The sequence below is a fragment of the Acipenser ruthenus genome, chromosome 42 (genome assembly GCF_902713425.1).
Source record: "Acipenser ruthenus chromosome 42, fAciRut3.2 maternal haplotype, whole genome shotgun sequence".
NCBI lineage: Eukaryota > Metazoa > Chordata > Actinopteri > Acipenseriformes > Acipenseridae > Acipenser > Acipenser ruthenus.
Genome location: NC_081230.1, coordinates 4829289 through 4844375, shown reverse-complemented (window position 1 = coordinate 4844375; position 15087 = coordinate 4829289). Strand labels below are relative to the sequence as shown.

At 39.8% G+C, this 15087-nt stretch overlaps 1 protein-coding gene across 5 annotated transcripts in view; it reads left to right on the top strand.

Moving 5' to 3' along the window:
- Positions 1–852: 852 nt before the first annotated feature.
- LOC117400929 (integrin alpha-7-like) overlaps positions 853–15087 on the top strand; it is a 161045-nt gene continuing 146810 nt past the window's right edge. For 4 of the 5 annotated variants that reach the window (XM_059011327.1, XM_059011326.1, XM_059011328.1 and 1 more), the window contains exon 1: positions 854–1222. In XM_059011327.1, coding sequence (XP_058867310.1) covers positions 1044–1222 — 179 coding nt within the window. In that variant the 5' untranslated portion in view covers positions 854–1043. Of the gene's footprint in view, positions 1223–15087 lie in introns of all 5 variants that reach the window. The other variant, XM_059011330.1, reaches the window with a different exon arrangement.

The following is a 15087-nucleotide window of genomic DNA, read 5'->3' as shown; positions in this document are numbered from 1 at the left end:
TTCACCTGAGTTCAGGAGCTGCTTTTCTGTTCCTGTTGCAATAGAAATATATTACAGAGGCTATATAAATGTCTTCATGGAAGTAGCTCTATTGAGTGAATAGCAGCTCATTTGGATGTAAGATTCTAGTTCTATTGCAGGGATGATCTAACCTACCTGTGTCTATAGCAGGCAACAAGAACTGAAAAGCAGCCCCTGAACACACGTGAAAGCATCTGAACATATATATTACATAAGATACTGTAAAGCCATAAATATTTGCAACCAAAATATTTGTCGAATCACACCCATATAACCTATTTCACTTCAGAAATATTGGCGACCTGTTGCAATATACAAAGTATATATTGTTAGTGGAATTTGAGATTTGAGGCAAAAAATGTTTGCAGTTTTTTTTTCATATGCAAAAAACGCACAATAAACGGCTTGCAAATATTTACAGTTTTACAGTACACTAGATTTATTTAGTTAGCACCACATACTTTGAGATGACATGATCTGATTTTTGAACTACCATTCCTGCAGCATTATTGTAACCAAGCAGCAAAATCAGCATAGCAATCAAGATGACAAAATATACGCTACATGAAAACCCTTTATAACACAATCCTGATGCGGCGTGTTTTAATAGGAAATGTAAGTGTAAGTGTGAAAGAGAATAGCCTGCCCCTTCCTAAACACTTCCCAGTGCCTTAGTCACCCTGCCTGGTATTTTGGCAGCCAGTCCCCCTGAGTGTTGATGTCAGCTGAGAGAGGGGGAGGGAGGGGAATCTGAAGCACTTGTTCAGTCCTTTCTGTCAATCAGGAGCCAGAGAGAGAGAGGGAGGGAGGCTCTCACACACACACTCTGTCTCTCTCACACACACACACACGCTGTCTCTCTCTCTCACACACACACACACACACACACACACACACAGGCAGGCAGCTGGCCCTACTGGAGCACTGCAGCAGAAGAGCAGAAGGAGACAAGGAGAGAAGAAACAGTGGGAACAGGAAAGGAATATTAGTTTGAAAGCGGTGTCTCTCGTGTGGAATTGGATATGTCTTGGTCCTGGGCCGCCCTGCTCTTCGTCCTCTGGGCACTGCATGCTTGCCCTCCTCTGGGGTCCGGGTTTAACCTGGATGTGACCGAGACCATTGCTAAGGATGGGGAAAGGGGCAGTCTGTTTGGGTTTTCTGTGGCTCTTCACAAACAGCTGACTCCTGAGCCGAAGAGCTGGTGAGTGAGCCTGCCCTCTGAGCGGCATGCCTTTTCAAAGTGGCACATTTGTAATGGTTTAGAAAGGCTGTCCTATTCTACCACTCTGTGTTATGCCATGCTTGCCAGTGCTTGTCTGGGATTTTGCCATCCATGGGAAACTTTTAGAAGGGGGTTCTTTCTCCCAAGCACAAGGCATACTTGTTTAGCTTGTTTTGTACTATTCTAAGTTAGGATGACAGATTTTCATTTGGTATTTGTATTGCTGAGCCTTTGACTTTTTATGTTGTGTTTTCGAGGGGCTTTGGAAATGGAAATAAAGTTGTAAAGAAGAAAAAAAAGAAGCTCACCTTTAAAAAGATGAAGTTCTTCTGTCATATTTTTTCTTTGTGATATGAAAGGTGAGCACGTCAGTCTGTCAGAGCTATGAGTACCAGTGCTATGAATATAGACAGTTGTTAAGGACTTTGAGGGCGAGAGTGCAAACCATAATTGGTCATGTGATGGTGTTTCAACAAATGACAAGACAAATTTTACAAGGAAGGTTTAATAAATATAAGAGACACTGTGACTTTATACTTCTTATATTATATATAATCCAGGTCTTTCAATGGAACGTGAAACAAACAAAGTGATTGGTCAAGCCAGGTTCCAGCTGTCCGTATATTGGATGGATACGGACAGTTGGAGTCTTGTCACATATTTGAAATCACTGTGCTGCCTCACAGAATTGGGAATCTGTCAAAAAATGTTTTCAATGCTGTCTCAATTCTGCCTCCTAGTGGATCTTTTAATGGCAATGTAAAATTCAACACATAAAGATCAAAAATAAAGATTTACTTACTTTTGCATGTTTCAATTAAATAAATATACTCACTTGACTTCATTGGCATAAGGATATTTAATAAAAAAACTTATCATTTTTTGCCCTAAACATGATTTATGCATTTTTCTGTTTGACCGTCATGGTGTCCGTATACGTCCAATATACGTAATTCTGGGGGGTTGGAGGAACTCGGCTTTGTCTCATGCTGCACAACACCCCGAGGCGTCCATATACTGGATGTATATGAACAGCCTGTCGGGCCTTATTGCATATATATATATATATATAATATTGTAGCGATCCTGGCTCCCGCAGGCAGGCGCATCACACAGGGCGAGGCAATCCACACACAGGTGGAGGGCGGGCGCGAACCCGGGACCTCTCACACTGAAGCATAGCGCCGATACCACTGTACAAAAGAGCCGGCTCCTTTGCAAGAAGCGTATATCAGGCTTATGTCTTTGTGTGTGATTACGTCACCTACCAGCCCTACTGCTGCCTTCTCCCGTGACCGCTACAATATACACACACAGTCAACCTCGGTTCACTCGACACCCCATAAGGATGCTATTTAGTGTTGACTTATCCAAGGTGTCGAGTTAGCCACGGGTGCACACAAGCCATGGCATTAACATGCATATAAGTAACACGTTTACAATATTACAGTATTTACGAGTATATTTTTAGTTAAATGTCGTTATGAAAACGGTTGAAAGAACTGCAGTGCATGGATCAATTACAGTATACAGTACTGTACAAACTCAGTACAACTCTGTGACAGGCTAGCTGCAGGGAGGACTTCAGGCCAGAAAGAAACACACAGAGACAGACAGTACTGGGGTTGAAACTGAAAACGCAAATGGCAGCGCACAGTATTTTAATAAACAAATAAATAAACGGTTGAACAAAACACAGGACACGACACTTGAGGCCAAATAAAACAGACAAACAAAACGGACTAACACTTAAACAAACGGTGGACGGACAGACACACAAACATGGTGAGTAAAAATAAACAAACAAGTATCGTGCTGGTCCTACCAGCACGTGATAGCAATTGTTATTAATTTATTTCTCCTTCTCTCTCTCTCCCGTTCTCCACTCACCGAACACACAACCCCGAGTGAGTAAAACGTGCATCTATATATACTGTTGTGCTGGGATTCAATTACTAATTAATTATTCACTTGAATCCCAGCACGTGAAATAATTATGTGCAACCTCGTGCTCACATATGAAATACTTTAATTGCACGTGAAGTGATCTGCCATCCTCGTGCCTAAATACAATTATACATTTTAAATAACTCGTGCTGCACACACCCATTTATATCCCATGCAGCCATCTCTATACACCAACATTAACACAAGCAACATACAACACAGAAATGCACACAGGGGCGGGGCACATATTTTTAAGAAAACAATCCAACCACAAACTGCACAAGCTGTTGACTATACTGTTAGGTATTGGCTTGTACTGTCTAATTTGATGGCTTAAAAAGCAAAAGTTAACAAATGTACATTAAACAACATTCACTCGGTGAACAAAAACAATAATAAACTTACCGTTTCACACAGAAATCAAACATTGTCGATTGTTTCGCGTGCAGAAACACGCATTTTGAAAGTTCTGCTGACAAGCTTGTTATCCCGAATGACCTGAGCTTTAAAGCCAGTTGAACGAGAACTCATTTTTCGCTTCTCACTCATTATGAACTGACACTAACCAGCTGCACTTGGTAGTTGCGAATGAATGAATGACCGATCCATTTCTATTCAGAGGTCAGTCACGTGACACGACAGTGTTCTCCACTAGTCTTTTTAACAGTTTTTGACCCTTCAGTACCTGTAACAAGTGTCGGGTAAAGTGTGGTGTCGAATTAAAAAATTAAGAGGCAGGATGCATATATTTTATATGGAGAAAATTCGGGACCAAGACTATAAAAAGGTCATAAAATAGGGGCCATAACCAGAGCTGACGTTCTCCCGAGGGCACACTTGGGTTTCAGGTTGTAGCTGCAGTATTTATATGACTGCTTGGTGTTTAATATTCAGCCTCCAAATCTGTGTTACATGGCAAACTAACAGAGAAAATGAAGGAGTCTTTTGTACTTTACCAGAATTTATACATGAGCATCAGCTTTGATGATGCAAAAAACAACCGAGGACACGACCTCGCTGTCCTCATAGCTAGAGACAGCCATGGTCATGTAGCTACATAAAAATGTGAACAATTGATTTAAAAAAAATCTATTATATCAGGAGATTTCAGTCTGCAAGTCCTTCTTCAGCTGGATGGTAAAAGCAGTGCGGAAACAAGCTGTTATAAACATGTTGTCTTTCAAGAGAAGAGTTTCCACTCCAATCCTAAAAGGTGTCACCAAAGACATGTTACAGCTGGGTGTATGGAATGCTATGTCACAGCTGGGTGTATGGAATGCCATGTTACAGCTGGGTGTATGGAATGCCATGTTACAGCTGGGTGTATGGAATGCCATGTCACAGCTGGGTGTATGAAATGCCATGTCACAGCTGGGTGTATGGAATGCCATGTTACAGCTGGGTGTATGGAATGCCATGTCACAGCTGGGTGTATGGAATGCCATGTCACAGCTGGGTGTATGGAATGCCATGTCACAGCTGGGTGTATGGAATGCCATGTCACAGCTGGGTGTATGGAATGCCATGTCACAGCTGGGTGTATGGAATGCCATGTCACAGCTGGGTGTATGGAATGCCATGTCACAGCTGGGTGTATGGAATGCCATGTTACAGCTGGGTGTATGGAATGCCATGTCACAGCTGGGTGTATGGAATGCCATGTTACGGCTGCTGATTCATTGTAAGTCTCCAAGAGCTGTCTAGATGGGATGGATCAATTAGTAACAAAACAAGCATTAATGATCCAGAACATTCTTCTGTTCTTATATAGGCTTGGCTTTGGGTTAGCTGTTTTTCTTTTGCTTCACAAATGACAGCTGTGTGGTCTGTTACAGGAGAATCTCTGCCCATGACGAGAGGTCTGTTTTTGATGGTGTCTCTGCCTTATGTACTGATAAAAATAAAGATGGTAGAAGTGCCCTCCTTTGTACCTGCTTGTTGATGTTCTGTGCATCTGCACTGTCACAAAGCCATTCTTGTTGGTTTTCATGTGTGTTTACATTACCTAAATTCATATGCACTCACATACTCAGACTCACACTCAGTCAAGCTGACAAAGTCTGAAAAGTTTTACTTTCTTAAAATGTTCTAAGGGAAGCTTACAACTTTATGTAAATGTGTGACTATTTATAATAGTTTACAATAATGTGGGCCTTATATAAGCGTCATGATTTTTATGAATAACATTTTATTTATAAAACTTTTCTCAAAAAAAAAGGTTGAATGATTATCAAACAAGGCAAAGGTCAGGCAGCAGCCAGTCCTAAAACACCTGCGTGGAGCCTTGCTTCTTTTCTTAGACTGGCTTGGTATTGTAGGAGGCAAACCCAGAGACAGCTTTTTGGAGCTTCACACCTGTGCTATGTTGGCCCCATCTGTCTTTTTATTTATTTATTTTTTATTGCATTTATATAGCGCTTTTTATACAAAAGTATTGCAAAGCGTGTACAGTGCATAGCAGAAAAAAAGAACAAGCCACAATACATTTGTATAGCATGTCACACACACAACTGCCATAGTCAAACCATTTAAATAACATATTTAAATAACAGTTACACATAATAATACAAATCAGCATTTTAAAGTTACATTAAAACCCACTAAGATAAGAAAGTCATTTTATGAGTGTGTTGTTAGTCTTGACTTAAAAACTGTAACAGTCCAAGCTTCCTGACAAACAAAGGCAGAGCATTCCATAATTTAAGAGCTCTACAAGAAAGCTCCTTTTTGAGAAACATTGATATTTGTTTGAAAACCATAGACACATACATTGGGCTATATTTTCTTTTCCTTGATAGATTTTTGTCTAAATTTGAATTTAGCCTCATTGTGGGAACATACTTACTCAGGATGACTTCAAGAATAAGTAGCGGGATTCCCAATAATACAGCCTTCCACGTCCCCATGTGTTCCTACACCTGTTTAAATAACATACCTGTCATTTCTTTTCATTGTTAACATTCTGACAATGTTTTACACTTAACTTTAAAGTTTGTTTCAAAGCTCTTTTGTGCGCTGGCTTTTTTGTTCCATATCACATCATGGATCGTTATTGCCATGTTACCTGTTTGACAATGTGGGCAATAATCCTTACACTATCGGTTCACTAGAGCGGGCAATTTGAAAAAAGTTTTGAAACAGACTTTAATGTTATAAGTGTAAAAAGTTATCAGGATGTTAATGAACAGAAAAATGACAGGTCCGTTCTTTAAACAGTTGTAGCAGCACGTGGGGGAGTGTAACACTGGATCTTTCGGAACCCCGCTACTTACTCTTTAAGATGCAACCACACTTATAAAACTTTACTGCAGTAAATCTGCAAGATCATTTTACAGTTATACTATGTATTAGTTTACCATGGTTTGCTATGTTTTTAATGCTTGACCATACCTCTCTGGCCTATACTTTGCCATGCTTTCACTATGCTTTATTACACTTTATGACTAGATAACCCATTCCATCCCCTCACCACTCTCTGTGTGAAGAAGTGTCTCCCTTCCCCTGTGCGAATCATTTCCACTTAATTTCCTGACCAGTAGTCTGATCACTAGAGGATGCTGAAGTATGATGAGGTTAACTACTTATCCCCAGCCACGTTTACTCACTCCCTGCCCTATGGGTCCACAGCCAAACAACATGAGTGAGATTTGAACCATGCTTGCATGACTCAACTTGCACTCCAAGTGCCAATACTTACTAGGTGAATCCCTGGGCACCTAAGCTTTCAGTCCAAAGTTTAAAACAAAATGTTATCCCCATGTATTCATTTAAGAGCATATACTCACGCTCTGTATCTCGCTGTGTAACATTACAGAATATCACTGTTAGGTTATTTTTAGGGCCGTCATTCAAAACATGGGGGACCCTTATGCACTGATCTTGTCTGTCTGTGTGTCTGTGTGTCTGTCTGTTTGTCTGTCTGTCTGTGTGTCTGTCTGCCTGCCTGCCTGCCTGTCGGTCTCTGTGTGTGTGTCTGTCTGTCTGTCTGTCTGTGGGTGTGTCTGTCTGTGTCTGTGGGTGTCTGTCTGTCAGTCACACTCTATATGGTGAACCCATAGATTTTTTTAATTGTTTGTATTTATTTATTTATTTATTTATTTATTACACTTATATAGTGCTTTTATCACAAAGCACTGTACAGTACAAAACATACCCTAGTCCTCCCATCAGCGTGAAACAGCAGGAACCAGGATTCATCAGACAAGCCAATGTTTTTCCAATCCTCCATGTCCAGTGTTTTCGTTCCTTAGCCCACTGCAAACGCAGTTTCTTGTGTTTTGCTGAAAGAAGTGGAACTCTGTTAGGTCGTCGGCTGCCATACCCCATTCGTGTCAAGGTACAACGAGTTGTGCATTCTTTTATGGGTCTTTCGGCACCAATGTTGTACTGGACTGTCAGTTGACTAACTGTAGTCTGTCTGTTGCTCTGCACAATTTGTGTCAGCCTCTTCCTTTGGCCTCTTTCATCAATGAGCCGTTTTCGACCACTGGCCTGCCGTTGGCTGGATGTCCTTTAGGTGGTGGACCATCCTTGATACACCCGGGAAACTGCTGAGCATGAAAAACCCAGCAGCGTTGCAGTTCTTGACACACTCAAACCGGCGCGCCTGGCACCTACTACCATACCCCGTTCAAAGGCACTTAAATCTTTTGTCTTGCCCATTTACCCGCTGAATGGCACACATACACAATCCACGTCTCAATTGTGTCAAGGCTTAAAAATCCTTCTTTAACCTATCTCCCCTTCATCTACACTGATTGAAGTGGATTTAACAGGTTACATCAATAAGGGATCATAGCTTTCACCTGGATTCACCTCGTCAGTCTATTTCATGGAAAGAGCAGGTGTTCCTAATGTTTTGTACACTCTATATATATAATTATTTTTTTTAAATAAAGCATTTACATTTAGACAACAAAATACCTTTGTATAAAAGGTCCTCAGGCATGTCACACACACACAACTGCTACATATTAAATAGCATATATAAATAACAGTATATATTTTATTTATATATATAAAAAAGTTAAAAAGCAGGAATTCGATCAATCTATAATCCGATCAATTGTATACAACTATTTTTAACCTTTCGGGTACTGTGTGATGATTACTTGATTATGAGGACCCCTGTGTATGTGGATGAAGTGACTTAGTTTTAATGTAGCTCAATATTATAATCATATTCACTGTCCAACAGGAAACACATTGCGCTACCCTTGCTGTATCCTCTGTTGTTTAATCAAATTATTAAACATATTGCTGACTCTTGACATTTTTTTTATCATACATGGGTCAAAAATCTGGTGGGGAATACATTTCTCAAGATTTACCAGGTGTGTTCTCCAGGAGAAAGATCATTTCTCAAGATTTACCAGGTGCGTTCTCCAGGAGAAAGATCATTTCTCAAGATTTCCCAGGTGCGTTCTCCAGGAGAAAGATCATTTCTCAAGATTTACCAGGTGTGTTCTCCAGGAGAAAGATAATTTCTCTTATAATGATGGCAGTGTATCCAGATCACTCTCCCTCCTGCAACAAGGCTGGGTTTCTGTTCCCACAATACACCACTCATTTCACCAGCATTGTTGCATGAGGGAGTGTGAAAGTGTGAACCTGATGCACTGCGATGTTTGAATAACAATAGCACAACAACCAGGTTCATGCAATGTGTTTCTTGAAAACGCTGCAGGGGGTTCTGTAACTCAGTGTTACTCATATCATGTTATTAATGGTAAATGCAGTATGTGGATTGCTGTGCTCTAAAAGCAGCAATCATCCCAAACCCAAGCAGCTGTTTCTTCACTTGTTTCACTCTGAATAGTAAAATCAGCCCAGTCAACAGCAATGCCCCTCACCTGATTGCCAGCACCTGGTTTCTGTGGAGAGCTCAATCCCAGTATTCCAGTAATCGGGGCGGGCAGCTCTGCATATAGCTGATCTTTGAGCTTTGTGTAATATCTGATTGCAGAAACTGTGTGTAGTTTGATATAAGAAATGAGAATTCAAACAGGAAATATGACATGTCTAACAACACTAGCCTGCTGCTGATGTACTAGAACTACACTTCCTCCACTGCAAACACTAGCCTGCTGCTGATGTACTAGAACTACACTTCCTCCACTGCAAACACTAGCCTGCTGCTGATGTACTAGAACTACACTTCCTCCACTGCAAACACTAGCCTGCTGCTGATGTACTAGAAATACACTTCCTCCACTGCAAACACTAGCCTGCTGCTGATGTACTAGGACGGGGTAGCCAAACTTCCTGACGCTAGGAGCCGCATATCAACACTTTCACGAGGCCAAGAACCGCAAGACAAAGACACAAACAATACTAGTATTTTAAATTCTAGCACTGCTTTAAACATTTTTTTAAATTATCTCCAACATTATAATGGAATCTTCCACTTACTCTGTGCAGTAGTTATCTCTTGATGGCATCACAATACACAAGAAGAAGGGATAGAACATTGCAGAGCCTACACAGTACGATAAAATACGATAACTGCCCCAATTTTACCAGAAATACCACATAAGATTACACATTATTATTATTATTATTATTATTATTATTATTATTATTATTATTATTATATTTATTTATTTATTTATTTATTTATTTATTTATTTATTTATTTCTTAGCAGATGCCCTTATCCAGGGCGACTTACAATCAAAGCAAATTGTTGAAAGGATTATTTTCCCTTAAAGATCTGAACGCTCAGTTTAAAAAAAGGGGGCTGGGGGGATTAACTGTGCCATGTATTAAGTACTTTTCAGAGCTTTGTTGATGGCAAATGAGATGTATTTATTTTGAAGGGGTACATATAATAATTTTAGACCTGTATTATAACATGTAAACATGCATTCTCTAGTCCAGCGCCAGCACTATTTTATACAAAGATTCATTCATCTGAATAAGGATGTTTGCAATGAACAATATTCCATGCCATACAAAACTCGCTTGAGTCGTTCCAGCTCGCCCTGTAGTGTGTAAGCGATGTGTTGCAGATCCTCCTCCCATCCTGACTTGAAGCCTCGCTTTTCAGCATCATACTTTCGTTTATTACTAGTGGAGGGTTTTAATTCCATTGTTTCCACCAAACAAAGACACACTTAATTCAAAATTATGAAATTGACTTTCAACAGCACACATGTTCTGAAAATCTGTGCTCTTCACTCCAGGTGATGGCAATACGCATGTGCATGCGCCAGCGCGCAGTGTCGAAGGTCCTAAGTGAGGAAATGCTCTTGCAGAGAACATGCAGGCTCAAAGAAAGTAGAAAGTAGAGGAAAGGAGAAAACAAGACTATAAACATGGATGAAACAGAGAACAAAATAATGAACTCGTTATTTTTACTTTTTCACTCATCTTTTTTGTTTATGATTCTTTCTTCTCTTTCTTCAGTTCATTCGAGCCGCACAGTGTGCGTCCCCCAGCATTTCAGCAGGAGCTGCGGTTTGGCCACCTCTGTACTAGAACTACACTTCCACTGCTCAACACTAGCCTGCTGCTGATGTGCTAGAACTACACTTCTTCCACTGCAGCCCTTCTGCAGTTGTTTTAAATCTAATGGTCTCATTCCAAAAGACAAACAGAAAAACATTGAAATTGATTGAGCGTAGTGCTCCCAATTTTATAACAACACTGTTTCAAACCTAAGACAGATGCTTGTGTGCCTGAGAGATGCTTGCCTGAAATTAGTAAGGGCATTTGCACTGGCCTCTGGAATAGGGAATGCTGTTTTAATTTGATATATCAGTTCCTGATACAGCAGCTGGACTCCACATAAGAGCAAGATTTTAATAAGCTTGACTGAATAAGTGCTGGTGGATGGGGGGTTGTTTGTATGTGTGTCGCTGCATCTATTGATTAGTGATTAGAGATGTATGTGACTTGATACAGAAATGCATTGTAGAGAATGTTATTTTATTACTGTGATTTATTAGTTTTGAACTATGCACTGTTAAATGGACACAGCCAAAGGCACTGTTAAATTTCTCTCTGTTCTGTAGAAATATCAAAAGTGTTTATATTGCTGCAGAACTTGCCAGAAGTTTTTAAAATTTAAAAGCTGCTGACAAAGCAAAGCACATACAAGCAGGAGCAGAGGACACTTCAGAAGTAGAAACAGACTTAAGACAGAGAGTAAGAGACACTTCTTTACATAAAGATCATATGGAATGGGTTTCCTAGCCATGCTGTTGATACTGAATTATTGAGATCTTTTAAGACCTGACTTGAGATTTGAGATTAACCAGCTTCTAGGACTGACAGGCTGAATGGTCTACTCAACTCTCATTTGTAAATTTTCTTATGTTATTACTGTCTTTCATATAAAACAGATCTTATTTTTTAGACTTTGAAATTTAATTTAGCTAGTATAGCAAGATAAGATTACTCAATCCAACCACAGTATCTGGGATCTGGAGTGCAAAATGCATTCCTTTTTAGAGATTGTTAGATAAGGCCAGTGACAGGATCAGTGAAGCTGGGACCTAGCAATCCAAAAGCATGCCTGTTTCTTCTTCTCTGGTTTCCCACTAAAAGCCCTGCAGTTGATGGCTCAGGGTGTTCTGAGATGAGCTGCATTAATATTGCACAGGATCAGGCAGACGTGCAGACTGGGAACAGTTTGTAAAGTGAAAGAGCTGTGCAGCCCAGAGCTGCCTGCGGGCCGGGGTACCCTCAGAAACACTCAAGGTCACTACCACTGTTGTGGATGTTGAGGTTTTAGACTTTAGCCAAGCATTAATCATTGAGAATGCTGCCAAAACATTTAACCATTGTCAAACATGCAGACCTAGGGTCGGTTGCACAAAAGGTCTTAAATGCTTTTAAAACCACTTCTTGGACTTAACATAAAATTTAAGCCCAAACTAAATAAAAATGTCTTAATTTGATACTAGTCTTAAATTTAAGTCATGTTTAAGCCTCCCTCTCACCAGTCTTAAATGGGTAAAAAAAGTATCTGTTGCTATAAGAACATAAGAAAGTTTACAAACGAGAGGAGGCCATTCAGCCCATCTTGCTCATTTGGTTGTTAGTGGCTTATTGATCCCAGAATCTCATCAAGCAGCTTCTTGAAGGATCCCAGGGTGTCAGCTTCAATAACATTACTGGGGAGTTGGTTCCAGACCCTCACAATTCTCTGTGCAAAAGTGTGTCTCCTATTTTCTGTTCTGAATGCCTCTTTATCTAATCTCCACTTATGACCCCTGGTCCTTGATTCTTTTTTCAGGTTGAAAAAGTCCCCTGGGTCGACATTGTCAATATCTTTTAGAATTTTGAATGCTTGAATCAGATCACTGTGTAGTCTTCTTTGTTCAAGACTGAATAGATTCAATTCTTTTAGCCTGTCTGCATACGACATGCCTTTTAAACCCGGGATAATTCTGGTTGCTCTTCTTTGCACTCTTTCTAGAGCAGCAATATCCTTTTTGTAACAAGGTGACAAGAACTGAACACAATATTCTAGATGAGGTCTTACTAATGCATTGTAAAGTCTTAACATTACTTCCCTTGATTTAAATTCAACACTTTTCACTATATATCTGAGCACCTTGTTGGCCTTTTTTATAGCTTCCCCACATTGTCTAGATGAAGACATTACTGATAAACTTCTAGGTCTTTTTCATAGATTCCTTCTTCTATTTCAGTATCTCCCATATGATATTTATATTGCACATTTGTATTGCCTGCGTGCAGTACCTTACACTTTTCTCTATTAAATGTAATTTGCCATGTGTCTGCCCAGTTCTGAATGCTGTCTAGATCGTTTTGAATGACCTTTGCTGCTGCAACAGTGTTTGCCACTCCTCCTATTTTTGCAAATTTAACAAATTTAACAAGTTTGCTTACTATACCAGAATCTAAATCATTAATGTAGATCAGGAATAGCAGAGGACCTAATACTGATCCCTGTGGTACACCACTGGTTACCTCGCTCCATTTTGAGGCTTCTCCTCTAATCAGTACTTTCTGTTTTCAACATGTTAACCACTCCCTAATCCATGTGCATGCATTTCCTTGAATCCCTACTGCGTTCAGTTTGAGGATTAATCTTTTACGCAGGACTTTGTCAAAAGCTTTCTGGAAATCTAAATAAACCATGTTGTATGCTTTGCAATTTACCATGCTTTCACTATGCTTTGCTACACTCTGCTATGCTTTTACTACGGGACACTTTTTAAGGGAGATTAGGGACAAATTATCAAAAATTATCCTGTATCGATTAAGTGATCAGTGCATTGAAAATAAAAGCCATGGTGACCAATAATAGATGAATTGATTAATTGTTATGTCTTTATACAATATCATTAACATGGTGTGAGTCTTTAAGATCGCCTCTTCTGATTTGTACTCTATACCTAAGCATTCTGTTTACCTTTCTGATCGCTTCCCTGCACTGTCTGGTTGATGACAGTGATGAGTCTATTAAAGCACCAGGGTTGACATTTTTACAGCTTGTAGAAAATCAAAACTGAAACACCTAATTGACCACCTGATGTTTTCTTTTTACTTGTTGGTAAATAGCTGCTAACAGATCATGCTGTATGTGAGTCTGCAAGGGAGTCATTTGTTATGAGGACCCGAGAGTCTTGGGAACACATTTTATTTCACAATTAACTGTGTGTGCTTGTGTGTGTGCTATGTGTGTGTGTGTGTGTGTGTGTGTGTGGAACCAGATGAAGCAATTATCTCCCCGACTCCCCTTGGGGGGTGGGGGGGTGTGGCATCTGTGCTGCAGAAACATCCTTCATTGATGTTAAAGAGAGGGGGGCACCCTGGCACTCCTCAAGCCTTCTGTTCTTGTATTACATTATTACCTCCTCTGAGACGAGCATGTATTCTGTTTCAAACTAGCTAGAGCTCTGCAGAACATGCAGCTTTCAACTAGAATGCAATATTTGTATACATTTTCATAATATATAATTAAAGTATAATCTGTCTAGTCTGACATTGCTTGAGACTGGAAAACTGTGCTGGATTATACAGAGTGCTGGTTTACAGAGGTACTGTCAAATCTAATACTGTAAATAAAGGTATATAAATGAATCATTTGAGCACTACAGTAGAAGTACACAATTCAGGTATTCTATTAGTTTTAATTTGACTTCCCCATTATGTAATAGATTTCACTGTAGATGTATCATACCATGTGCGAAATATGTGTATTTACACAACATACTTGATTATAAACTTAGAAATTAAAAGTCTCTTGGTCGGTACCCATGATAGATGCTACTTAAGACTAGTGTGACATGAATGGCATCTTACTGCTAAGGGAATGAAAAGTTTCAAGCAATCATCTATCTGATCACTAAACATTAAAATAGCAAAAGTGTAAAGAATAAAAAATATCTTTCTAAGCTTTGCTCAGGCTTAGTTTTTTTACTTTGTAGTAGCTTCAGTATTTTTGTATAACCTTGCTAATAAAACAGCAACATATAAAGCACTAGAGGCCAGATATTCAAAAGAGATATGCGAGTTTCGCAAAGGAGGTTGTGGGGATTTTCCCCCTCAATTCTGCCTTGAGAAAAAGTTGTGCCTGTGAGTGAAATTAAGGGAGAATAAACCCTTGTTTATTTTTGTAACCTGTAAGTACTATCCACGAGTCCTGTGAACCCAGATCACTTTTAAAATGCCTGCTGCTCTTCTCCACACAGCCGCTCACTGTACCCTTCAGTAGTTCCATGTCAAGTCAGCGCAGTTCTATGGTGGCGTTCTTGTTCTATGGTGGCGTTCTTGTTCTATGCTGGCATTCTTGTTCTATGGTGGCATTCTTGTTCTATGGTGCGTTCTTGTTCTATGGTGGCGTTCTTGTTCTATGGTGGCATTCTTGTTCTATGGTGCGTTCTTGTTCTTGTTCTATGGTGGCGTTCTTGTTCTATGGTG